Source organism: Mus musculus, chromosome 6, assembly GCF_000001635.26.
Source record: "Mus musculus strain C57BL/6J chromosome 6, GRCm38.p6 C57BL/6J".
Classification (NCBI taxonomy): domain Eukaryota; kingdom Metazoa; phylum Chordata; class Mammalia; order Rodentia; family Muridae; genus Mus; species Mus musculus.
In genome coordinates, this window is record NC_000072.6 from 56,922,202 (window position 1) to 56,948,946 (window position 26,745).

At 39.7% G+C, this 26,745-nt stretch overlaps 2 protein-coding genes across 8 annotated transcripts in view; one reads left to right on the forward strand and one right to left on the reverse strand.

Annotated features, from left to right (window-relative positions):
- The window catches only part of Nt5c3 (5'-nucleotidase, cytosolic III), a 41,609-nt gene extending 39,802 nt beyond the window's left edge, over positions 1-1,807 (reverse strand). For 2 of the 6 annotated variants that reach the window (NM_026004.3, NM_001360963.1), the window contains exon 1: positions 1,471-1,731. In NM_026004.3, the coding sequence (NP_080280.3) occupies positions 1,471-1,608 (138 nt within the window). In that variant the 5' untranslated portion in view covers positions 1,609-1,731. Of the gene's footprint in view, positions 1-865; positions 912-1,470 lie in introns of all 6 variants that reach the window. The other 4 variants (XM_011241111.2, XM_006505275.2, XM_006505274.2 and 1 more) reach the window with 4 other exon arrangements.
- Vmn1r4 (vomeronasal 1 receptor 4) overlaps positions 1,713-26,745 on the forward strand; it is a 33,695-nt gene continuing 8,662 nt past the window's right edge. The window contains exons 1-4 of one of the 2 annotated variants that reach the window (XM_030255206.1): positions 1,713-1,953; positions 4,823-4,858; positions 5,714-5,814; positions 20,055-20,114. The gene's annotated coding sequence lies outside the window, so the exon portion shown is untranslated. Of the gene's footprint in view, positions 1,954-4,822; positions 4,859-5,713; positions 5,815-20,054; positions 20,115-21,765; positions 21,820-26,745 lie in introns of those variants that run through there. The other variant, XM_006505672.2, reaches the window with a different exon arrangement.

Genomic DNA, 26,745 nt, shown 5'->3' on the forward strand with positions numbered 1-26,745 from the left:
ATTACTGGACATTTCCACTATGGCATGCATAGCTCACTAGCAAATCCCTAATGCCTTTCAATTAAAAATGTCCTGATGGCCAGGGTAACTCAGGAATGTAATCTTGCACTGAGATGGCTGAGGCAAGAGAAACACCATCACCCAGAACGCAACTGGTGTCATTTTTTCCTAGCCTACCTTGGTTAGGTAGTTATATACCATCTGTGATCAGAACAGCAATGTTCAGTGGGTATCCTTGGGTTTGTACACATTCTATGAAGGAAGAGGGTGGAGACAGGTACAGAGGACTCCCCAAACATGACTTATAAAGAGAGAGAACAAGGGCCGGAATATATATTTCAGGTCATCCAAATATTTCTCCCATCTAAAGGAACAATCAGCTAAAACTATAAAAGTAAAAATATTAAACTCTTTTACATCTTCTACTGAAAAACTATTAGGGGGTCTGACGCATAGTTTAAAACAATGCATATAAAGACTGACTTGTACAGTACAAACAAAAAATATTTGGCATTATTGGTCCCTTAGTACTTTATACAATGAAAGTAAAACTCTTCCTTAAGATTTCGTGGAAAAATCAGCCCACTGTTTAAGTACATAGAGAAAGACAGCGAAATCAGCTTTTTCCCACTGATGGAAAATTATAAAATTTGAGTATGGAACAAAATAAAGCCATGTAAATTCGCTAGACAGGGAGGGAGGCAAAACTTCTCACACAAAATGTTTGCAACCAGAGGTATATAAAGAAAATAACCCAGGAATAAAGGAATTCACTTAAAATATTAGTTTCAATAGAAATAGTTTCTCAACTTTATATTTTAGTTCTGGATGCTCACTTGTACTCCAGTAAGTAAGTCACACTCACCATGCATGCTCAAGTCAGATGGAACAACAGTAACATCAAAACAACCCTAAATGAAACAGACATTCTGGGATCAACAAATCGCCTTAAAACAAACCTCAAATGGAATTCTTGAGACAAACAATTTAAACGAGACTGCAATTAACTCTTAAAAGTACATTTCTAGGATTTAGGAAAGAGTTTTGGGGGACTGACACATGAATACTTCTTGGAACATAAAACAAGGAAGAACATTCAAATAATCGAGCTGTTTCAATATTGGCATTTCTAAAAAAACACTGAAAATGCTCTTTTCATAACGTAAGCCAAGGCAGCCCCGATGATGTAAAACAAACAAACAAACCAACCAACCAACCAACCAACCAACCGACTCCTGGACAAGAGACTATCGGATTAGCTGCACGTCTTGGAGGCGGTTGCCAACTGGAGATTAGCTCTGGAGAAACGGGTTTTGCAGCAAGAGGTAGTTATCTCCGAGCATCTATTCTCTCCACTCTTTGAAACAAACGCTGTCAAGCATCAGCACGCGTGCAGGCTGCCCTCGCAGGGCCGCGGCCGGCCCACGCCACTTGGGCTGCTCGCGCGCGAGCCGATGCTCCCGCACTCACCATTTCGATGATCTTGGTCTTGCGGCCCGTTTTTCTCTTCAAGGTGAATATGTACTGGGCCAGCACCACGCCTGCTACCACCGCGCACACACTGGCGCTCGCCACCGCGCCCACTCGCGCCACGGCCGCGCGGTCCATTGACAGGCCCGCGTGCTCTCGGCGCGGAAGCCCGGGATCCGCGGGTACGAGCCCAGGGGCGCGGCCGCAAGCCGCACACTTCCCCGGAGCCCCGCCCCGCGCGGGGGAAACCGAGGAGGCCCCGCCCAGAAGAGGTGAGGGGCGGGGACGACGGGGCGGAGACTAAGAGGTCCGCGTCCGGAATCCCGCCCTTATAGTGGGGGCGGGACTTCCTCTGACCCTGACTTCAGGAAACGCCGCAAGGACCCGGAAGGAAACAACTGTAATTAGCTACTAAATGCAAGTAGTGCATCTGTAACCCAGAATCCTGGTGACCCGGATGCTATGCTGTGCCTATAGTCCACAGTAAGATCGCACCAGAAACATCGAGAAAACAAAGTCTTGCCCCAGTGTGAGAAAATTCACCCGCCACCCACTCAGAAACTGTGCCTCGTCCTAGCCTTCATGGACTACGACACCCAGCAGGCTCAGCGGCGCTGCGTCTGACCTGCGCAGTAGCATCCTGGGTTGGAAGGCCTAGATATAGTCGTTTTTGGGAGATCTGTCAGCTGTTGGGCTTTTCAGTCACAGTCTACCTACAACTTTAGCTTACTTTCCTTAGGAGCGTGTGCAGAGAAACTTAACGTTGTTCTCTCTTGCTTAGTATATTTCAAGGGATTCATGTAGTTTACTCTGCTTCTCGCTGAGTGGGTGGGGTGTGATGAGGTGCAAGAGAGAATCTCAGGAGAGTCGCCCCCGATTCTGTGAGGTTTGGGCTGCTGCTTGGCGAGACTGTCTCTCTCTGCCTGATATATGCAACCGAAGGAAGTTAAGAATGAAAAGCCGTGGGAGAGAAAGAATTATTTTTCTGTTTTAGGTTTTTATTAGCTGGTCTAAAGCAAATTGACATAGACATTATCTTGAGTAGAACAATTCATTGTGCAAACAGAAGTTCCACAGAAATATGAGACTCAAGCTGGTCATGATGGAGCATGCTTCTGATTCCTGCATGTAGGATCCTCAGGCAGGAGGATTGCTCGGAGTACAGTGGCTGATTAACCAGGGCCATGGGTCAAAGCCTTAACGAAATGGCCAAAAATTGAGGCTGAAATATACCACCTAAATTACTGAAAGGAATATGTATTATATTTGACATTCTTGAGCAAGTTGGAGTCTGCAGGAGGGGAAATGTATGGTGACTAAAGGTTGCCTTGTGCAGATGAAAATCTTTCCAGGGGATAAAGGTGTGAGCTCAGCGATAGGGTGCCTATTACCAACCCTCAAGTTCAACAATTCTGTTTGGAGAAGCTCTTGACCTGATACATTTACTAATGACAATCTCAACAATCTCTGTCTCTGTCTCTCTCTGTTTCTGTCTCTCTCTCTCTGTTTAAATGTGTATTTCTTCTACACTAGAGATGTTTAAAATTATAAGGAATTTGTATTAATTTTCTGTGGCTGTGATAAAACACCATGACCAAGACCCCTTATAGAAGAAAGAAAGAATTTACAAGAATCCATAATGGTGGGGTCAGCATGGCAGCAGGTGGCAGCAGGCTGCTGGCATGGTAACAGAGGTACATCTTTCATCTCAACTATAAGCACAAAGTACAGAGAGCAAACGAAGTGGGACAGTCTTCAAACCCTTAAAGCAAAGCTCCAGAGACATGCTTCCTCGAAGAAGGCTGCACCTCTAAAGCTCCTGAAACAGCACCACCAACTGGAGATCATATGCTCAAATGTATGAGCCTAGGGGGGGCATTCTCACACAAACGACTATCGAATTTAAGGGAAATTCTTCAAAGAGCTTTCCCTGCTTTGAATAGTTCTCAGCATCTTTCAGATCAAAATAATTGTTGTACCAAAGTAGCCTGTTTCCCTATGGCATAGTCTGATCTCCTTTAATCATACTTTGAGGTGATATGGCTTGATTGTCATCATAATTAAAGCTAAGGATTGTTTTTCTCTGTGTCATATGTTCTCTGTCCTATCCCTGGGGCCCTTGCAAAGCACTCTAAAAATGTACCTATATATCTATATCTATAGCTTTCCTATGGGGTTGCCCTCCTCTTCAGCTTCTTCTAGCCTTTCTCTAATTCAACCACAGGAGTTTCAGACTTCAGTGCAATGTTTGGGTGTAAGTATCTGCATCTGTCTTGGTCAGCTGCTGGTTGGGCTTCTCAGAGGACAGCTATGCACACCATAGCATCAGTTATAGTGTCAGGTCTTGGAGCCTCCCCTTGAGATGGATCCCAATTTGGGCCAGTCACTGGACCTCCTTTCTACCTTTATCTCTGTAGTTCTTTTAGATAGTAATAATTCTGGGTCAGAGCTTTTGACTGTGGGATGGCAACAACATCCCTTCATCTCTCCATTTCCTCATTGTTGGGTATTTCATCTAAGGTCCCTCTCTTTGAGTTCTGAGAGACTATCATCTCCCAGGTCTCTGGTACATTCCAAAGGGTCCTCCCACCTCCTACCTCCCAAGGTTGACTGTTTCCTTTCATTCTGTTGACCCTCAGGGCTTCATTTCTGTTCCCTCCAGTACTGATCATATTCTTTTTCCCCTCCTCGCCTCTCCCACCCAGTTCCTTCCCATGATTGCTTTCTTTTTCCTCCCAAGTGGGTTTGAAGCATCCTCACTTGGGCCCTTCAGCTTGTTAACCTTTTTGAGTTCTGTGGATTGTATCCTTGGTATGTAGTACTTTTTGGGCTAATATCCACTTATTAGTGACTACATACCATGCATGTGCTTTTGGGTCTGAGTTACCTTACTCAGGATGATATTTTCTAGTTCTATTCATTTGCCTGCAAAACTCAGGATGTTCTTAATAGCTTAATAGTATTCCATTGTGTAAATGAACCACATTTTCTGTATCCATTCTCCTGTTGTGGGACATCTGGGTTGTTTCCAGCTTCTGGCTATCAGAAATAAGGCTGCTATAAACAGCGGAACACATGCTCTTGTGGCATGGTGGGGCATCTTTTAGGTATATGCCCAGGATTGCTATATCTGTTTCCAATTTTCTGAGAAACCTCTAGATTGATTTCTGAGCTCCGTAGTAACCTCCTGTTTTCATCTCTAATTGTATTGATCTGGGTCTTTTCTCTTTTATTTGGTTAGTATGAATAGGGGTTGTTAAATTTGTTTATAGTGCAAAAGAATACATTTGTCTATGTATCATTAATTTCTGCCCTAATCTTTGTTATTCTTTTTGCTCTCTACCACTTTTAGGGTTTTTGCTTGCACTTGATTTTCAAGGATTTTAAGGTACATGACTATATTACTTGAGAGCTTTTTTATTTTATTATTTTATTTATTATTGCTATAAACTTTCCTCATAGAGCTAATTTCATATCCCAAGTATTTTGACAAGTAGTGGTTTAATTTTTATGGGATTCAAGAAACTTTTAGATGTCCTCCATGATTTCTTCAAAGACACACTGGACATTCAACAATGTGTAATTCTGACTCCATACATTTGCTTAGTTTCTGTAGTTGTTTTCAAGTGATTTCTGGTTTTATTGTGCAATTACATCATCAAATACAAGAGATTACTTTGAATCTTTGACAATTTTACCTTATGACCCATTACCTATTTACCTTATGACCTATATAATGTGTTCTACTTTAGATATGATTCCAGTAGCTACTAACAAGAATATGTATTCTGTATATATGTTGGATGTGAAATTCTGTATATATCCATCATGTCCACTTGATCTATGGTATAATTTAACCCCGATTTCTCCATTAATTTTTGCTTGTTGAATGACCCATATAGGGATTAGTATATGGTATTGAAATTATCCAGTATTATGATATCAGGACCTATCATAACCTTCAAAACCATTAGTTTTAAAATGAAATTATGTCTCGATATTGATGTATTTATTTACAACTGTTATTATTCTTGATGAACTGCTTTTTAAAACTTAATATGTAGTAGCCTTGTGGGGTGGTTTGAGTGGAAAAAATCTTCCACAGGCACCTGTATTTTAACATTTGGTCCCCAGTTGGTGTACTGTTTGGGGAAGTTGTGGAACCTTTTGGAGGTTCAGCCTTATTGGAGGAAGTGTGTAACTGGCCATAATTCCATTCATGCTCTCTACTTCATGTTTGCAGTTGAGAAGATGATCTCTCAGTTTCCTGAGGCTACCAGGCCTGCTGATTGCTGCCATGTCTCCCTGCCATGAGGACTCTTATTCTACTGGAACCATAATCAAGTATAAACTCTTCTTTCTTTAAGTTGCTTTTGTCCATAGTATTTTTTCACAGTAGTAGAAAAGTAAATGATACATATTCTGTAGATGTTTGAATGAAAATGGCTCTCATAGACTCATGTATTTTAATATTTGGCCCCCAGTTTGTTGAATTACTTGGGAAAGATTCAGAAGTGTGGCCTTGTTGGAGGAAGTATATCACTGGGGTCAGGCTTTGAAGTTTCAAAAGATTTGTTCCATCTCCAGTTAGTTCTCTCTGCCTCCTGCCTATAGATCAGGATGTAAGCTCTCAGCTACTGCTCCAGTGTCATACCTGTCTGCCTATTGCCATGTTTCCTGTCATGATGTTATAAACTTACCCTCTGAAACAATAAGGCCAATAAACTCTTTCTTCTAAGTTGCCTTGTCATGGTGTCTTATCACAGGATTAAAAATAAAGTAGCTAAGACACCTTTACTTTTTCTCATTAATTTTGCTTTGAAACATATTTTATCAGATACCTATATAGGTATACTACTTGGTTTCGGTTTCTATTTGTTTAGAAGACTGTTGTCAGTCTGCTGACTCTGAGTTTGCCATATCTTTACCAGGGAGGTGTGTTTCTTGCATACAATATATAGTTGGATCTTATAGATGGGATTCCCTTCCATCTAATTGGTCTTCTATTTTCTCCAAAACCTTCCCTTCCAACTTTATGTCACTGTAGCTTGACATCTGGAAAACAGGCCTAGCTCCATACCCCAAGGATCCACCTTATTTGCTCATTAGTAAATTTGTTAACTAGTTAAGACTACCAGATTTCTTATCAAAGATAGATAGGTTTGCCTTGCTCACAGGCTTCACGATATAGGATAAACAAGTTCAGATGTAAGTTTTCACAGATATAATATCCTGCTACTTTCTTATTTATTTATTTATTTATTTATTTAAAACTCCAGATTTTATTCCTCTCCAGGTCAACCTCTGGCTGTTCCACATCTCATACCTCCTCCCCACCCCCACCCCCCCTTTCTCCAAAGGATGTCCCCACTCCCATCTCACCTGACCTCTAAACTCCCTGGGGCCTTTAGTCTCTTGAGGGTTAGGTGCATTTTCTCTGTCTAAACCCAGACCCGGCAGTCCTTTGTTGTATATGTGTTGGGGGGCGTCTAATATTAGCTGGTGTATGCTGCCTGGTTGGTGTTCCAGTATCTGAGAGATCTCGGGGGTCCAGGTTAATTGAGACTGCTGGTCCTTCTACATGGTTGCCCTCCTTATCAGCTTCTTCCAGCTTTTCCCTAATTCAACTACAGGGGTCAGCAGCTTCTGTCCATTGGTTGGGTGCAAGCATCTATATCTGATGATTTCAGCTGCTTGTTGGGTCTTTCAGAGGGCAGTCATGATCGGTCCCCTTTTGTCAGTGCTCCATAATCACTATCCCTGACCTCCCAACTACAGAGCAATAGTGATAAAAACTGCATGGTATTGGTACAGAAACAGACATGTTGATTAATGGAATAGAATTGAAGACCCAGAAATAAAACCACACGTATATGGACACTTGATCTTTGTAAAAGAAGCCAAATATATACAATGGAAAAAAGAAAGCATGTTCAGCAAATGGTGCTGGTCTAACTGGCAGTCTGCATGTAGAAAAATGAAAATAGATCCATATTTGCCAGCTTTCACAAACCTCAGGTCCAAGTGGATCAAGGACCTCAACATAAAACCGAATACACCAAATCTAATAGAAGAGAAAGTGGGAAAAAACCTTGACCTCATTGGCACAGTGGGAAATTTCCTAAACAGAACTCCAATGGCTCATGCTCTAAGATCAAGAATTGATAAATGGGACCTCATGAAACTGGAAAGCTTCTTTCTGTAAGGTAAAAGACATAGCCAATAAGACAAATTGGCAATCTACAGATTGGGAAAAAAATCTTCATTAGTCCCACATCTGATAGAGGACTCATAAAATATATAAGAACTCAAGAAGCTAACCACCAAAAAAACCCAAACAAACAAACAACCAACCAAAGAAAGCAAAACAAACAAACAAACAAAACAACCCCCCCCACCCCCAAACAACCCAATCAAAAAAAATGGGGTATAGAACTAAACAGAGAATTCACAACAGAGGAATCTCAAATGGCGGAGAAATAACTAAAGAAATGTTCAAAGTCCTTAGTGATCATAGAAATGCAAATCAAAATGACCCTGAGCTTCCACCTTACCCCAAAAGATGTACCACCATGCCGCATGAACATGTTCCATCATGTTCATAGCAGCCTTGTTTGTGATAGCCAGAAGCTGGAAACAACCCAGATGTCCCACGACAGAAGAATGGATACAGAAAATGTGGTTCACTTACACAATGGAATATTACTTAGCTATTAAGAATGAGGACATCGTGAGTTTTGCAGGCAAATGGATGAGCCTAGAAAGTATCATCCTGAGTGAGGTAACTTAGACCCAAAAGGACATGAATGGAATGTGCTCACTACTAATAAGTGGATATTAGCCAAAAAAAAAAAAAAATACAGCCCACATAACTCAAAAAGGTTTTGTTATTGTCTTATCTAAACTCAGTTTCCAGTGAGTAAATGCTTCATATTTCCTCTCCTTGCTGTGCAAGTGTCCTAACATTAATCGATATAATAACAAGTTTAAACTTTAGGTTTCCTTTGATTGTTTTATAACTATATACTTAAAGTGTTTCTCATGCTGGATTACATTATCAGCTATTATACTCAAATAAAAGTTTCCTTTGGTTGCTTTATAACTATAGACCTAAGGTGTTTTTTTCTTGCTAAACTATACGATCAACTATCATATTTACAAAGTGAAGGTTCTGATTTTCCTTTTTCTTTCAAATATAAACTTAAAATTTTTTCTTGTTATGCTAAATTTATGTGTATTCAGTCCCTTAGAAAGAAGGAAAAAGCCCTTCTTGTTCCTTCTGCTCCACAAAAAGGTTTTGTCTTTCCTAAGCTCATCTTAAAGACTGTTCACATTGTTAACAAATGTATCTCTTTTGTAAACTTATAAGCTACAGGAAACCCATTCATTTGATATCTCTCCATCCAGATAAGTATACCTGCTAATCAATAGCCTATGTTCCCCCTTGCTACCTATCTCAGAGGGTGGGATTCCTCTCCTGTTCCTGGGATTGGGACTTTCCTCACTCCCAACCACCAAGACCTAAGAGTTTCAAGTATACCTAAGAATTTTCACACACACACACACACACACACACACACACACACACACACACACACACGTATTGGACCTGCTCCTTCCATCTATCCACAGATGGTTCCACAGACCCTGAATAGCAAGCAAACAGCCAACTTTCTTAAGACTGGACCAACATCCCCATACCCATTTTCTTAGGTTTCCCAGAGACATGTTGCTCCAGAGTCTGCAGGAAGTAGCTAAAGATCATGATGATCCTACTTCTGCTTCACCATCACCTCTTTCGAGTTTTCCCATTTAAAATTAAGCCGAAATTGGGGAATTTTAGCATGTCTTCTAGGCTCTGCCCCACAGTTTCCTGGCAACAGCCAGGTGTGCCTGACTCACTATAAAAGTAGCTGCATGCCTCCTCCTCTCTCTTGCCCTCTTGTTCTCTTGCTCTCTTACTGCCCCCTCTGTCCCTTCTCTCCCCATTCCTCTCCTCCTCTCTCTCAATGTATTCATGGCTGACTCCTCCTCCTCCTCCCACTCCTCCTCCTTCTGTCTCTGTCTCTCTCTCCTCCCCCCTCCTCAGCTTGAGGCTGCTCCCTTTCTCAAACTCCCACATTCTCACACCTACATACATACACACTTCACACGTACACCACACAGACCTCATACACACTACTCATACACCTCACACACACCTCTACACCCCCCACCTCTGTGCACTCTCCTTTCACTCATAAACATGTTTCCCTCACCTTTAACTTGCCCCAGTCTTATATTGTTACTCCAAAAAGCAGGTAGAAAGAAAAACAGTGTATAATCATTACCAAATGTGTCAAGTTCAAAAGAATGATCACATTTCACAAAGAATTAAGAATTATGATTGTTCCCCAAAGTTTCAAGCTTCCCCTATTCCCAGGCCCGTGGCCAAAATAATAATTGGCAAACATCACTATTTAAACTATAACTTTTGACTTATTATATTTCAGAGCTCAGAGTTCCAAGGTCAGTTACATGGGGTTTCCTGTGAAGTTCTAATAATAAATGACATGGGCAAAGCTGCTAGGCAGTGGTTAGAAGGAATCAGGTTAACTCTTAACTCAGCAGTTCTACTAGCTTCTGCTTCTGCGTGTTGCACACAATGACGCTCCTAAGAGTCTCAGTGTTTTGACCTAGTTTTACTAGTATAAAATTCATGCATTCTATATCTACTTTCAGGAATCTAATCTTTACTTGCATATACATATATATCCCAAGGAGACCAGGGACCACTCTCAAATGTGCAAAACTCATTTCATAACTTTACTCTGGGTCCCAATATTGGCTCTGTTTCGTTTTCTTAGTTTACTTCTAAACATAATTTCTTCGAATTTTCTTTGCAAGTCAAACATTAATCTGAAACTGCCATTGTGCAGTTATTACACTGTTCCAAAAATGAGAGTGTACAGCACACACCTGGGGCACTAGGACTCTCCTGTACCCCTGTGCCTCAATTTTTGATTAAGAATCATTACATTCTAGTTTCACAGAATTCACCAGAGCAGGAGAAAGAAAGAGCAATTCAGATATAATAGAATAATTATGCATACCAAGGCCAACTGAAAAGCAGTCATGCACAAATGAAATCTATACAGTCATTGTCCAGGGCTAAGGTTAGAAGGAATGGGAACAACAACAACTTCTTCTTCTTCTTCTTCTTCTTCTTCTTCTTCTTCTTCTTCTTCTTCTTCTTCTTCTTCTTCTTCTTCTTCTTCTTCTTCTTCTTCTTCTTCTTCTTCTCCTTCTTCTTCTTCTCCTCCTTCTTCTCCTCTTCTTCTTCTTCTTCTTCTTCTTCTTCTTCTTCTTCTTCTTCTTCTTCTTCTTCTTCTTCTTCTTCTTCTTCTTCTTCTTCTTCTTCTCCTTCTCCTTCTTCTTCTTCTCCTCCTCCTCCTCCTCCTCCTCCTCCTCCTCCTCCTCCTCCTCCTCCTCTTCTTCTTCTTCTTCTTCTTCTTCTTCTTCTTCTTCTTCTTCTTCTTCTTCTTCTTCTTCTCCTTCTTCTTCTTCTCCTCCTTCTTCTCCTCCTCCTCCTCCTCTTCTTCTTCTTCTTCTTCTTCTTCTTCTTCTTCTTCTTCTTCTGCTGCTGCTCGAGGACTTCTGAGATGTCACCATCCAGGCTGTGGGTAGTTCTGATGGCAGGTCTCCTGGAAGCATGTGTCTCCTGCTTCTCAGAGGCCCAGGCACCAGCCATGTCATGGTACGCTGTCCCCAGCTCCTCCCCATGCCCTAAGGAAACACTATTCCATACTACATCTGTTGTATGGCTGGTACTTCAGGGGAAGGGCTGCCTCAGCATGGGTCATCAGAGGCACCCCCCTCCCCGGCACCATACTGTCCTTCTACTAAACATATCCCTGGCTTATTTTTATAAAACACAACACTCTTACCCACTGCTCCCACTTAGCACCGCTAAGTGTATGTGCATGGTTTGTAGGATTATCCACTGGGCCTTGTGTAGCCTTGCAGGAGCTTCTACATCTTGAAGAAAACCGACTATCTCTCCCACAGCAGCCATAAATTTTCAATAGCCCCTCAAATGTCAGTGCTACTTCATGAGTACCCCCTGCCCTCTGCATCCATGCTGGGGTTTTGTCTGGCCTTATCTGTTGTAAGCCTTGTGCATGCAGTCACAACCAACCTGAGTTTATAAGTCTGAGTCCATAGTCTTCTCATGACTAGTAAATCCTTTTGTATTGCTCATATCCACTACCTCTGGCTCTTACAGTCTTTCCTTCCCCATTTCTGTTATGATCCCTGGGTCACTAGGGGAAGAGTGTGATGTAGATCTCACTTAGAGCTTAAACTCCACAATCTTATTCTCTGCGTATTGACCAGGTGTGGATTTCTGTGTTAACCATGATCTACTTCAAGAAGAAACTTCTCTGGGACCTGTAAAATGGGTCATCAAGTAAAGGTGCCATGCCTGATAACATGGGTTCAGTTCTCAGGACTCACATGATGTAAAGAAAAAAAAAAACTGAATGCAGCAGGGTGTTCTCCAACCTGCCATGCTATATCACATGGGCACACACACATCATGTGGTACATGTGCACCCATATCACACTATGAAGTGTAAATGCCACCTCCATTAAGTACTTTCTCCAGAAAATTCCATAGCCTCCCCAAACAGAGCCATCAACTGAAAAAATGTTCAGATACATGAACCTATGAGGGACATCTCTCATTCCAACCATCTCAGCCACGGTTGGATCAGTGGCATGTCTTGCCAGGTTAGTCATAGTGTAGATGTAAAAGTTCATAGCCGTTTAAGACTATGACTTGCTTTTCTCTGACAGCAGTGTGTGTGTGTGGCATCTTCTAGTACTTTAAAGCCAGCCAGTAGGAATGAAGCCTCCAGATCAGCACTAGCTTGCTTGCTTTCGGTTTCCTCCCGTGACTTTTGACTCAATTGTGTGGTTTCCTCAGAAATGTCCATGCCCTTTTGGCTTTCAGAGTCTCCACTGAGAAGTCAGATATTACTCTAATGGGCCTTCTTTTAAGTTACTTGGCCTTTCCTCCTTGTAACTTTTAATATCCTTTCTTTGTTCTGTATGGTTAACGTTTTGATAATTGTGTATGGATCTTTCTTTCTGGGACTGTCTATTTGGTGTTGTTATGCTTCTTGTACCACAATAGACACCCCTATTTTTAGAATTGGGAAATTTTCTTTTATGTTTTAAAAATATTTTAAAAAATATTTTCTGTGTCTTTGACCTGAGTTTCTTTTTCCTCTATCTTACTATTCATGTATTTGACTTTTTTATAGATTTCCTGTATATGTTATGCCTGGATTTTTAAGATTTAACTTTCTTTCTTTCTTTCTTTCTTTCTTTCTTTCTTCCTTCCTTCCTTCCTTCCTTCCTTCCTTCCTTCCTTCCTTCCTTTCTTTCTTTCTTCTTTCTGCTGAACTGAAGTATCCACTTTGTCTCCAACTTAACCTGACCAACTCCTTCTCTAAGCAATGATAGTTCCACCAAACATAATGCCTGTTCCTAACAACCAATAGAGCAAATGAACTTGTTTGGTTGGGCAGAAACACATTCAACATCAGCTGACAATGATGGAACACTTAAGAAAGCTAATTCCCAAGTCCTCATTGGTAAAAATTAGAACTGTAACTGCCCAGGTACTTGGAGCTTTTATGCTTATAAACCCTGCTCCAGCCCCTATTTGGGGCTGCCAGAAGAAACAAGGCTCTTGAGTCTTTGACTGGTGGCCCAGTTTGATCAGTGACTCTGCTTATGTGGTAGGAATAATACATGATCGCTGCTTCACAAGCCCATTGGTGTATTCTCTCTCCTTCCTCATGGTGCACAACCGACACAGTGTAAGCATATCTATTGCTGTCTGAGTTAGGATATGTTGAAGATGGCCATTTATCCAGATGGCCATCCCGTTGTCTGAAATGACTGAGAAAGGTCACTCATTGGTCACAACAACTTTGCAATAGTTGTTCTGGTTTTGTTCTTTTTTAAGTACTAGCTCATAAGAGCATCCTGGAATTTTAAGGGAATATGCATACATTTAGATCATATTACATTTTAGGATCCTCTATTCTCATTCAAAGAGTAGAGTAAACCAGATCTCAAAGTACTTCAGAAGCATATATATATATATATATATATATATATATATATATATATATATATATTTAACCATGGTCAATTATGTATGTGTATGTAGATTAAAAAAGAAAGCAAAAGATTAAATTTTGTTACATGGGTAGTACCAAAGAATAGAAAGTTGATTAGTGTTTTAAAATCTTAGATTAGAACCTTCCAAATAGTCTATAATTTTTCTATCTTCTAAAACAACTCAAAGTGGCTCTGATTAGAAATTGCTTTGCAATGCATGCATTTTACTTTATTTTTTAAAGGGAGTGTTTGATTGCAAATGTAAACTGGCTTCCAGTTGGAGATTTACTATGATAAAACCATTGTATAAGACTTTTTTTTTAAATTAAAATTTACAATGTTTTTCTGAACGCATTGAGAGAAAAACTAAGTTTTAACAAGGCAATATTAAAAAAGAAATATTAGTATTAAAGGAAAAAATTAATCTTACCTTAGTTTCTGTATAGTTATGTTCTTTAAAATATTTGTTTTAGTTTTCCCAGTATTTTATACATGTATATATTATATGTTGAACATATTATATTCCTTCTATGTCTTTACTTATCTTCTGGCACCCTTCCCCTCATGTTGGTATCTTTAATAACCCTAGATAGTATGATACACACACACACACACACACACACACACACACACACACACACACACTTTATATGCTTATAAAGAATACTGAAAACAAAAATGAAAGAAAACTCACATAATCTTTCTGAAATTGGTGTAATTCACTTAATATTAGTCACATCCAGTTTCTGACAAGTGATATAACCTTATTTTTATTCTTGGCTAAATAAAATGACATTGTGCATATTCATTATATTTTTCTTACACACCCTGCTGATGTTGGACACATAAGTTGGTTCTATAACTTAGCTATTGTAAACAGTGCAGCAATAAATATGGGTACACAGTTGCCCTTACGTATTGATTTAGAGTCTTTTAAATAGACACACAGGAGTGGTATAGCTAGGTCATATAGAAGATGTATTACTTCTGCACGATCTTGACGGAGGGCCCCAAGGTCACCAGAGGACTCTCCATGCTGCAGGCACCCTAGCACACCTGGGATCTTGAGATCACTGGTGAGTAGAACGCAATATCAGTTCCAAAAAAACCCAGAGGGTCTTCGGCTAGCAGCAACAGGGTCAAAGGACAAAGGCAGGCCCTAGCACACCCAGAATCTTGGGATCTATCGCTTCTCCGCCTTTTGGCTAAGATCAAGTGCAGAATCTTGGGATCACTGAGACCAGTCTACGCAGGAGAGCACATGGGCACAGAAGCAACAGAGCTTCTTGGACAGGGTCCCTCCGGGCCTTCATCCTCAGCCAGGAGACAGAGCAGAGATCCAGACCCCTGGACACCTTCCCTGTCAGAGGAGAGTTGGCCTCCAGGGAGGGCTCTGACCCCAGGAATCAGGAGGTGGATCTGAGCTCCAGACTTCTGTGCACATCCCCTGCAAGAGGAGAGCTTGCCTGCAGAGTGTTCTGACCACTGGGACTCAGGAGAGCTGACAGAGGCTAACAGAATCACAGGAGGAACAAGCTCCAGCCAGAGACAGCTAGAAAACCTAACACCAGAGATTACCAGATGGTGAAAGGCAAACATAAGAATCTTACTAACAGAAACCAAGCCCACTGGGCATCATCAGACCCCAGTATGCCCATCCCAGCGAGTCCTGGATACCCCAAAACACCCGAAAAGCAAAATTCAGATCTAAAGTCATATCTCACGATGCTGGTAGAGGATTTTAAGAAGGGCATTAATAACTCACTTAAAGAAATACAGGAGAACACTGCTAAACAGGTAGAAGCCCTTAGAGAGGAAGCACAAAAACCCCTCAAGGAATTACAGGAAAACGCTGCTAAACAGGTAGAAGACCTTAAAGAGGATACACAAAAATCCCTTAAAGAATTACAGGAAAACACAACCAAACAGGTGATGGAATTGAACAAAACCATCCAAGATCTAAAAGTGGAAGTAGAAACAATGAAGAAAACACAAAGGGAGACAACTCTGAAGATAGAAACACTAGGAAAGAAATCAGAAAAAAAAAAAAAAAAAAAAAGAAATCAGGAACCATAGATGAAAGCATCAGAAACAGAATACAAGAGATGGAAGAGAGAATCTCAGGTGCAGAACATTCCATAAAGAACATGGGCATAACAATCAAAGAAAATGCAAAATGCAAAAAGATCCAGAAAATCCAGGACACAATGAGAAGACCAAACTTACGGATAACAGGTATAGATGAGAATGAAGATTTTCAATTTAAAGGGCCAGTAAATATCTTCAACAAAATTATAGAAGAAAACTTCCCTAACCTAAAGAAAGAGATGCCAATTCATTCTATGAAGCCACCATAACTCTGACACCTAAACAACATAAAGACCCAACAAAGATAGAGAACTTCAGACTAACCTCCCTTATGAATATTGACGCAAAATACTCAATAAAATTCTCACTAACTGCATCCAAGAACACATAAAAACAATCCTCCATCATGATGGAGTAGGCTTCATTCCAGGGATCCAGGGGTGGTACAATATACGGAAATCCATCAACGTAATTCACTATATAAACAAACTTAAAGACAAAAACCACATGATCGTCTCATTAGATGCTGAGAAAGCATTTGATAAAATCCAACACCCATTCATGATAAAAGTCTTGGAAAGATCAGGAATTCAAAGCCCACACCTAAATACAATAAAAGCAATATATAGCAAACCAGCAGCCAACATCAAACTAAATGGAGAGAAACTGGAAGCACTCCCACTGAAATCAGGGTCTAGACAAGGCTACCCACTTTCTCCCTACCTATTCAATATAGTACTTGAAGTCCTAGCCAGAGCAATTAGACAACAAAAGGAGATCAGGAAGATACAAATTGGAAAGGGAGAAGTCAAAATATCACTATTTGCAGATGATATGATAGTATGTATACGTGACCCTAAAAATTCCACCAGAGAACTCCTAAACCTGATAAACAACTTCACTGCAGTAGGTGGATATAAAATTAACTCAAACATGTCAGTGGCCTTTCTCTACACAAAGGAAAAACAGGATGAGAAAGAAACGAGGGAAACAACACCCTTCACAATAGTCACAAATAATATAAAATACCTTGGTGTGACTCCAAATAAGGAAGTGGAAATTCTGTATGATAAGAACTTCAAGTCTCTGAAGAAAGAAATTAAAGAAGATCTTAGAAGATGGAAAGATCTCCCATGCTCCTGGATTGGCAGGATCAATATAGTAAAAATGGTTATCTTGCCTAAAACAATCTACAGATTCAATGCAATCCCCATCAAAATTCCAACTCAATTCTTCAATTAGAAATGGCAATTTGCATATTCATCTGGAATAACAAAAAACCAGGATAGCAAAAAAACTTTTCTCAATGATAAAAGAACTTCTGGTGGAATCACCATGCCTGACCTCAAGCTGTACTACAGAGTAATTGTTATAAAAACTGCATGGTACTGGTATAGCAACAGACAGGTAGACCAATGGAATAGAATTGAAGACCCAGAAATGAACCCACACACCTATGGTCACTTGATCTTTGACAAGGGAGCTAAAGCCATTCAGTGGAAAAAAAGACAGCATTTTCAACAAATTGTGCTGGCAGAACTGGTGGTTATCATATAGAAGAATGGGAATTGATCCATTCTAATCTCCTTGTACTAAGGCAAAGTCTAAGTAGATCAAGAAATTCCACATAAAACCAGAGACACTGAAACTTATAGAGGAGAAAGTGGGGAAAAGTCTCGGAGATATGGGCACAGGGGAAAAATTCCTGAACAAAATAGCAATGGCTTGTGCTGTAAGATTGAGAATGGACAAATGGGACCTCATAAAATTGCAAAGCTTCTGCAATGCAAAGAACACTGTCAATAAGACAAAAAGGCCACCAACAGATTGGGAAAGGATCTTTACCAATCTTAAATCTGATAGGGGACTAATATCCATTATATATAAAGAACTCAAAAAGTTGGACTCCAGAAAATCAAATAACTCTATTAAAAAATGGAGCACAGAGCTAAACAAAGAATTCTCAACTGAGGAATGCCAAATGGCTGAGAAATACTTGAAAAAATGTTTAACATCCTTAATCATCAAGGAAATGCAAATCAAAACAAGGTGAGATTCCACCTCACACCAGTCAGAATGGCTAAAGTAAAAAAATTCAGGTGACAGCAGATGCTGGCGTGGATGTGGAGAAAGAGGAACACTCCTCCATTGTTGGTGGGATTGCAAGTTTGTACAACCACTTTGGAAATCAGTCTGGCGGTTCCTCAGAAAATTGGACATAGTACTACTGGAAGATCCAGCAATACCTCTTCTGGGCATATACCCAGAAGATGCCCCAACCGGTAAGAAGGACACATGCTCCACTATGTTTATGGCAGCCTTATTTATAATAGCCAGAAGCTGGAAAGTACCCAGATGTCCCTCAACAGAGGAATGGATACAGAAAATGTGGTACATTTACACAACGGAGTACTACTCAGCTATTAATAACAATTAATTCATGAAATTCTTCAGCAAATGGATGCATCTGGAGGATATCATCCTGAGTGAGGTAACCCAATCACAAAAGAACACACATGGTATGTACTCACTGATAAGTGGATATTAATTAGCCCAGAAACTTAGAATATCCTAGATACAATTTTCAAAACACATGAAACTCAAGAAGAATGAAGACCAAAGTGTGGATACTTCACTCCTTCTTAGAATGGGGAACAAAATACCAATGGTAGGAATTACAGAGACAAAGTTTGGAGGTAAGACAGAAAAAAAGACCATTCAGAGACTTCCCCACCTGGGAATCTATCCCATATACAACCACCAAACCCAGACACTTTTGCATATGCCAGATCGATTTTGCTGACAAGATCCTGACATAGCTCTTGTGAGTCTATGTCAATGCCTGGCAAATACAGAAGTGGATGCTCAAAGTCATCTATTGGATGGAACACAGGGCCCCTAATGAAGGAGCTAGAGAAAGTACCCAAGGAGCTAAAGGCATTTGCAACCCTATCAGAAGAACAACGATATGAACAAACCAGTACCCCTCCACAGCTGTGTTTCTAGTTGCATAAGTAGCAGAGGATGGTCTAGTCGGCCGTCAATGGGAGGAGATCCCCTTGGTATTGCGAAGATCATATGCCCCAGTTATCAAGACTCCAGAAAGAAAATGTCTACATTTTTAGAGTTGATTATAGTGTCTCTACTGCGCGGGGGTGGGGGGTGGGGGTGGGGGTGGGTGGTGGTGAGGAGAGAGACAGAGAGACAGAGAGAGACAAAGAGAGAGAATCAAGTAAATGTTAACTTCCAGGACTTCCCAAGAGCCCAAGTTCCAGGAGAAAGGTCAGCATCCCATTTCTCACTTCCTCCCAGAAGTTTACAGGAGGACACAGCGCTGACCCATGTAATAGGCATACCTAATCTAAATATATCTCTCCTCTTAAATCTTCAACATTTTTCAAGTCACATATTAATAAGATTTATTTCCTTCTTTTATTACTTTGTTCCCTCCTCACAATGCAAGACTCACATCCCTCCCCTGGTTGCCCTGAAGTCTGAAACATGCTGGCTACAAAGTATTATGGCCTAGTACTTTCTAGGAACCTGAATGAGTGAAACCTCCTTCTTTCTCTGAGATCTATAAGTAGGGGGTCCCCATGCTACTTTGTAGGCCTGAGCTCTCCTAAGAGCCTCTGCCATATTGTGGTATGTCTATGGCATTAGTGACTGTCCTAATAAATCTCATAGAAACAGGGGGAGAGGGGATGGGATAGGAGGTTTCCAGGGGGAAACCTGGAAAGGGGATAATATTTGAAAGGTAAATAAAGAAAATAAAATTCTGAATTGCTTTGGTGCCTCTTATAATGTTTCTGCGTTATTTTCTGATTCTGTTAATTAGTATCCTCTTTGTATTTCTTTTGGTAAGTTGGGCCAGGCGCTTGTCCATTACATTTGTTGATTTTTTTGTATTGTTTTCTTTATTTCAGTTTTGTTGATTTCTGCTTTTATGGTTATTATTTCTTGTCAACATGGTTGTATTTGTTTCATTCGAACTATTTGAGTTGTGTCACTAAACATTTATCTGTGCTAAACATGGATAATTGTTTTTCCATGTTTTATATTTATACATTTAGAGCCATACACTTCCCTTATAGACTTGCCTTCAACATGTCCTAGAGCTTTGTCACATTGTTTTCATTTTCATGTACTTCCAGGGAATTTCTTTTTCTTTTAATTTCTTCTTTGATCCAGTTATCATTCTTTATGTTGAATCTCTGAGAGTTTGTGTATTTACTAGGTCAATTTTATGTTTTATTTCAGTGTGGTTGGTTAGGATACAAGGATTTTTATTTATAATGATTTGTTTTGCATTTCTATTTTAGACAAGTTCCTGTGTATTGCAGAATAAAATGTATACTCCTTGGTATTGGGTGAAACATTCTGTAGGTATCTATTATATCCATTTGAAGTATGATGCTAATTAAGTCTGATGTTTCTTTGTTTGTCCTTTGGAAAAAGTTGGTATTGAATTCACCTGTATTAATGGATTGATGTTAATACATATCTTTTAATTCAGTAGTAGATTTTTAGAAATGAAATTGACACTATGATTATATTAGATGAAGTGTCCCTGTTTATTTCACCTAATTATAGTTTTAAGACTAATTTGTCAGATGCTAGGAGAGTGACATCTGCTTTCTTTCTGGTTCTATTTGATTGAAGAACCTGTCTGCCCTTTTATTCTAAAGTGATGCTTATCATGGATTGGGAGGATTAAAATAGGAAAAATGGCCATTTTACCAAAAGCAATTTCCATGATTCAATACAATTCTCATTGAAATTCCAAAAAAATTATTTACCGACCTTGAAAGAGCAATTCTCAGTTTCATGTGGTAAAACAAACAGGATAGCTAAAACAATCCTGAACAATACAAGAACTTCTGGAGTTATCACTATCTCTGATATCAAGTTGTACTATAGAACAACAGTAATAAAAACTTTATGGTATTTGTATAAAAACAGACAGGTTGATTAATGGAATCAAATCAAAGACTAACAAACACACTCACTGATGGACATTTGATTTTTGACAAATTAGCCAAAACAAAACAATGAAAAAAAAAAAAAGAAACCATCTTCAATAAATGGTGCTGGTTTAGCTGGATGTCTGCAGGTAGAAAAATGCAAATAAATCCATATTTATCACCCTACACAAGTGTATCTAAGAGCTCAACATAAAACCAGATACATTAAATCTAATAAAAGAGAAATTGGGGAATAGCCTTTAACATATTGGTACAGGAGACAACTTTCTGAACAGAAAAACAACAGCTCAGGTACTAAGATCAACAATTAATAAATGGGACGTCCTGAAACTGAAAAACTTTGGTAAAGCAAAGAACACTGTCAATAGGACAAAGTGGCAGCCTACAGAATGGGAAAAGATCTTAGCCAACCCTACATTCAAAAGAGGGCTAATATCATATATCAAGAAATTAAGCACCAACAAACCGAATAACCCAATTAAAACGGGGGTACAGAGTTAAACAGAGAATTCTCAATAGCAGAATATGTAATGGCTGAGAAGCTCTTAAAGAAACGTTCATTGTCCTTAGTCATCAGGGAAATGCAAATCGAAATGACTCCGAGATTCCATCTTACACCTGTCAGAAAGGCTAAGATAAAGAACTCAAGTGACAGCAAATCCTGGTGAGAATGTTGAGCAATGGGAAACTGCTCCATTGCTAGTGAGAGTGCAAACTTATACAATCACTCTTCAAATCTATTTAATGATTTATCAAACAATTGGGACTAGCTTTACCTCAAGACCCAGCTATGTCACTCCTGGGCATATACCCAAAAGATGTTCTACCATTCCACAAGGACACTTGCTCAACTATGCCTGTAACAGTTTGTATTTATAACAGCCATGAACTAGAGACAACCCAGACTCACATAATTAAATGCATACAGCCAGTTTACTTGAGAAAAAGTAGTAAAATGAGAAAATACAAACTACAATTTAAATGTACCTTAATACTGTAAATACACTCCTGCACACCAATAAATGGTCTTTGTTTTTTACCCTCAAAGGTTTTTCAAGTGCTTTGTTGGCGGGATGGAGAACTAACAGTTGGCAATACCTAGGTAAAACCATGATCTTAGAATTATTAGAGTATACACTCAGGAGATTCCTATGTCAGATATGCTGCTTAAAATATTACTATTACATCTGGAGCTACTTTCTACATGTGCCTGAATGTACATTCATTGTAAAAGTGATGGGTTTCATGATATGTGCATTCACTACATAATACCCATTGATCCCCTTCACCCTATTAGCCCTTTCTCTCTCCAACCTTCCGCTAGTCCACTGTCTGTTTTCCAATAGCCCTCTTCTAGTGCAACATACTTAATCAGAGATCACGTTAAGTAAAATCTATGTTCTTTTATAAATTATTACACTGATATGTTTATGTCTACAAGCATCTGTTGTGTTGCTTATGATACAATATACCTCAAAAGTAAAATTCTAAGCAGAGAATTCTCTAATCATTTATTACTGAAAATCCTGCTTCCTCCTATCACCTACTTACAGCTCTCACTATTAATAAAGAGAAAAAGAAACAGTTATCCAGCTTGGCTTTTTCTTTGTGCTGTAGAGGAAAATGTGTATTCTTTGGTGTTTGGTTAGAATATTGTCTAGCAAACAGTTTAAGTCCATTTGATGTATGAGTTCATCTGTTTTTCTGGTGTTTCTGTTCATTTTCGTCCAGATGACCTGTGTATTGGAAAAAAATTAGGCACTGAAGCAATCACCTGCTATTAATGGATTGATGTTAATCTGTGCCTTTAAATCCAGGAACAGTAGATTTTTAAAAATAGAATTGGGTATCCCAGAGTTCGTTCTATATATGTTTAGGATAGAATTGTTTTCTTGGTTAAGTGTTCCCTTGATTAGAATTAAGAATCCCTCTACATCTCATCTAATTAGGTTTACGTCAATGTCTATTTTGTCAGATGTTTGGGTAGTGATTCCTGCTTTCTTCCTGGTTCCATTTATTGAAGTACTCTTGTCTATCAGTTTACTCAAAGCCGGTGCCTGCCTTTTAAAACTACGATGTGTATCCTTTAGGCAGCAGACAGCTGGTTTTTATGTTTTTGTCATTGTTTTGTTTTTGTTTTTGATTCATTCATTCACTTCCTGTCTTTTAACTGAAAAATTAAGGCCATTCATGTTTGAATTATTATTAAAATGTGTATGTTAGTTGTTGCTAATTTTTACCGTTGTGTTTTGATAATTATGACCTCATAATTTTCCACAGTCTCCCTGATATGCTCATTCTTCTCTTCAGCAACAAATAATGCTTCTGGTATTATTTTAGGCTTAGATTGTGGAATACAATCTTTTTAGGCTGTCTATGTTGTGGAAAACTGTTCTTCCTTCCTTCATTAGTGTTGTATTGGTGGGCATATCATTTTAGATTGGTTATTATTAAGGACTTGGTATGTATTGCAGCAGGCTGGCTTTCAAAGTTTACCTTGAGAAATCAGCTGTTCCTATTTCAATGTTTTCCTGCAAATTCACCTTTCTATTTGAAGGGTTTTATCTATTTGTGTCTTGTGTTTTTTCTTAGAGCTTTCAATTCATCTTTTTTTTTTGTATATGTAGTGTTTTAACTATAAGATAAATGGAAAGTTTTGTTTGTGCTCTTGGATCATTTTGAATTCTATGAGCTTCCTAAATTATATAGTTGTGTCTTTGGGACAGTTTTCTTCTATGATCGTATTGAAGTTCTTATGATTGCCATAGACTTCAAGTTCTTCTCTATCATCTGTGACTATAATTTGAAGGTTTGATTCTTTTCATGGTGTCCCACATACACAATACTTGTTAGGCATGCACTCTATTGACTAAGATACATTTCCAGTCCCACAGCACTATTTCTGCTGACAGTACACTTACGTTACTTCCTGAATTTTTTAAATTAACTTTTAAAAGATATTTTCTTTATTTACTTTTCAAATGTTGTCCCATTTCCTGGTTTCCCCTCTGAAAAACCACCCTCCCTCCTCCATCCCCCTGCTCACCAACCCACCTACTCCTATTCCTGGCCCTGGCATTCCCCTATACTGGGGATAGAACCTTTACAGGACCAAGGGCCTCTCCTCCGATTGATTACTGACTAGGCCATCCTCTCCTATATATGCAGCTAGAGCCATGAGTCCCACCATGTGTTTTCTTTGGTTGGTGGTTTAGTCCGAGGGAGCTCTTGGGGTACTGGTTAGTTCATATTGTTCTTCCTATGGGGCTGCAACCCCCCTTCAGCTTCTTGGGTACTTTCTTTAGCTGCTTCATTTGGGACCCTGTGCTCAGTCCAATGGATGGCTGTGAGTCTCCACTTCTGTTTTTGTCAGGCACTGGCAAAGCCTCTCAGAAGACAGCTATATTAGGCTCCTGTCATCAAGCACTTGTTGGCATCCACAAAAGTGTCTGGGTTTGGTGGTGGTATATGGGATGAATCTCCAGGTGGGGCAGACTCTGGAGGTCATTCCTTCAGTCTCTGCTCCACACTTTGTCTCTGTAACTCCTTTCATGGGTATTTTGTTCCCTATTCTAGGGAGGATTGAAGTATCCGCACTTTGGTCTTCCTTCTTCTTGAGTTTCATGTGTTTTGTGAATTGTATCTTGGGTATTCTGAGATTCTGGGCTAATATCCACTTATCAGTGAGTGCATATCATGTGTGTTCTTTTGTTATTGGGTTATCTCAGTCAGAATGATATCCTCCAGATCCATCTGTTTGTCTAAGAATTTCATAAATTTATTGGTTTTAATAGCTGAGTAGTACTCCAGTGTGTAAATCTACCACATTTTCTGTATCCATTTCTCTGTTGGGGGACATCTGGGTTCTTTCCAGCTTCTGACTATTATAAATAAGGCTGCTAAAGAAGGTTCAGATGGACGGTAGTGTGTCCGGAGCACAGAGGTTGGACTCTGCCACAGTCAGGACTTACTCCTGCTAGAGCCTCCTGCTGTTTACCCACACTACTTCTACAGATGACGCTGCTGAGGCACGGACGGTGCAGAGCTCATGCAGCCCCATCTGGCAACTTTTGCTATGTGGACCCAAGATATTTTATTACAGAGTTTTTAAACCAGTGAAGAAAAAAAATCATAAATACCATAGAGAAAATATTTTAGAATTGACTGTTTCTTATATTTATGTAAACTTATGCTTCCTCATTTATATAGTTACTTACTCTTTCATGTATATTCAGGCTATAAATATCCTTTTGAGTCAACTCATGTTCTTATACCTAATTTTAGTCTTTTAAAGGAATGTACTGTAATGCTTGTGTATAAATCTGAGCAAATATAGGGCTTTTGTAAATTATGCATTTACTGTAATTATTCCTGTTTAATTTTTTAATGATGAACCCGACAGAGGAAAGGATTTTGCTACGTTTATAAAGTCATCATGATACAAGCCATGTGCATTCTCCTCTACCCAGCTCTGTAACAATCATTCTGAAAGAAGCAGACTTTATTTCCAGACGTTTTCTGTCATATTTTAACGACTGACCTTAACCATACTTTTTCTAGACATAATCTCAGCTTCCATTAGGCTTGAGACTGATGGTCAGGACTCTGTGAACAGCCCTTATCCCAACCACATCCCTGGCCCTGCTCTGGACATGGGTGGATTGTCTCCAGAGGCTGAGCAGGGCCCTGAGCTAGTAACAGCACTCTGCAGGGGCAGGGTGGCCTCACCTGCAGACGGAGCAGCTGATGGAGCCTCGCAGCCATCTCCCTCCCGCCACACTCTTCAAGGACCAATCATGGGGCAGGTGCTCATTTCCTGGCTGGGGCAGAGCAGGTGAAAGCAAGAGACTTCAGCGGAGCAGGCAGCCTGCAAGTCCAATAAAGGCCTTATTTTTCTTGTATAAACTGTCTTACATTTATTTGTAACTGTTGTAAGAGTGGACCTAGTTCTCCACTCAGCTGTCTTGCTAGCCTCCTGACTGACTTCAGTGAACTAAGAAGCCACAGGGCTCAGGCACACATGTGCGTATTTATTGTGTAGCTGATGTGGGAGAGGCTTTTATATTTGCTTTCTGCTTTTAATTCATCTGGACAGTTGGTTGTTCTGCTTTTCTGTTAATCGTTTGTGACCCTCCCGATTATATAACAGTCTCTGCAGCCAACTTCTGAACTGTTTTTATCACAGTGTTATTTATTGCTGTTTTTCAATAAAGTCCCCAGCATTTCAAATAAATAAATAAATAAATAAATAAATAAATAAGGCTGCTATGAACATAGTGGAGCATGTGTCCTTATTACAAGTTGGAACATCTTCTGGATATATGCCCAGGTATGGTATTGCTGGATCCTCCAGTAGTACTATGTCCAATTTTCTGAGGAACTGCCAGACTGACTTCCAGAGTGGTTGTACCAGCTTGCAATCCCACGAACAATGGAGGAGTGTTCCTCTTTCTCCACATCCTCGCCAGCATCTGCTGGTCCCTGAATTTTTGACTTTAGCCATTCTGACTGGTGTGAGATGGAATCTTAGGGTTGTTTTGATTTGCATTTCCATGATGATTAATGATGTTGAACATTGTTTTAGGTGCTTCTCAGCCTTTTGGTATTCCTCAGTTGAGAATTCTTTGTTTAGCTCTGTACCCCATTTTTAATAGGGTTATTTGTTTCTCTGGAGTTTAACTTCTTGAGTTCTTTGTATATATTGGATATTAGCCCTTTATCAGATTTAAGATTAGTAAAGATCTTTTCCCAATCTGTTGGTGGCCTTTTTGTCTTATTGACAGTGTCCTTTGCCTTACAGAATCTTTGCAATTTTATGAGGTCCCATTTGTCAATTCTTGATCTTACAGCACAAGCCATTGGCACTCTGTTTAGGAATTCCCCCCCCTGTGCCCATATGTTCGAGACGCTTTTCCACTTTCTCCTCTATAAGATTCAGTGTCTCTGGTTTTGTCTGTATGCTCTGTAAGAAAAATCATTTACCCTCAGTGTGTTTGGAGAAGGTGACATTTTCTTAATTTTCTCAAAG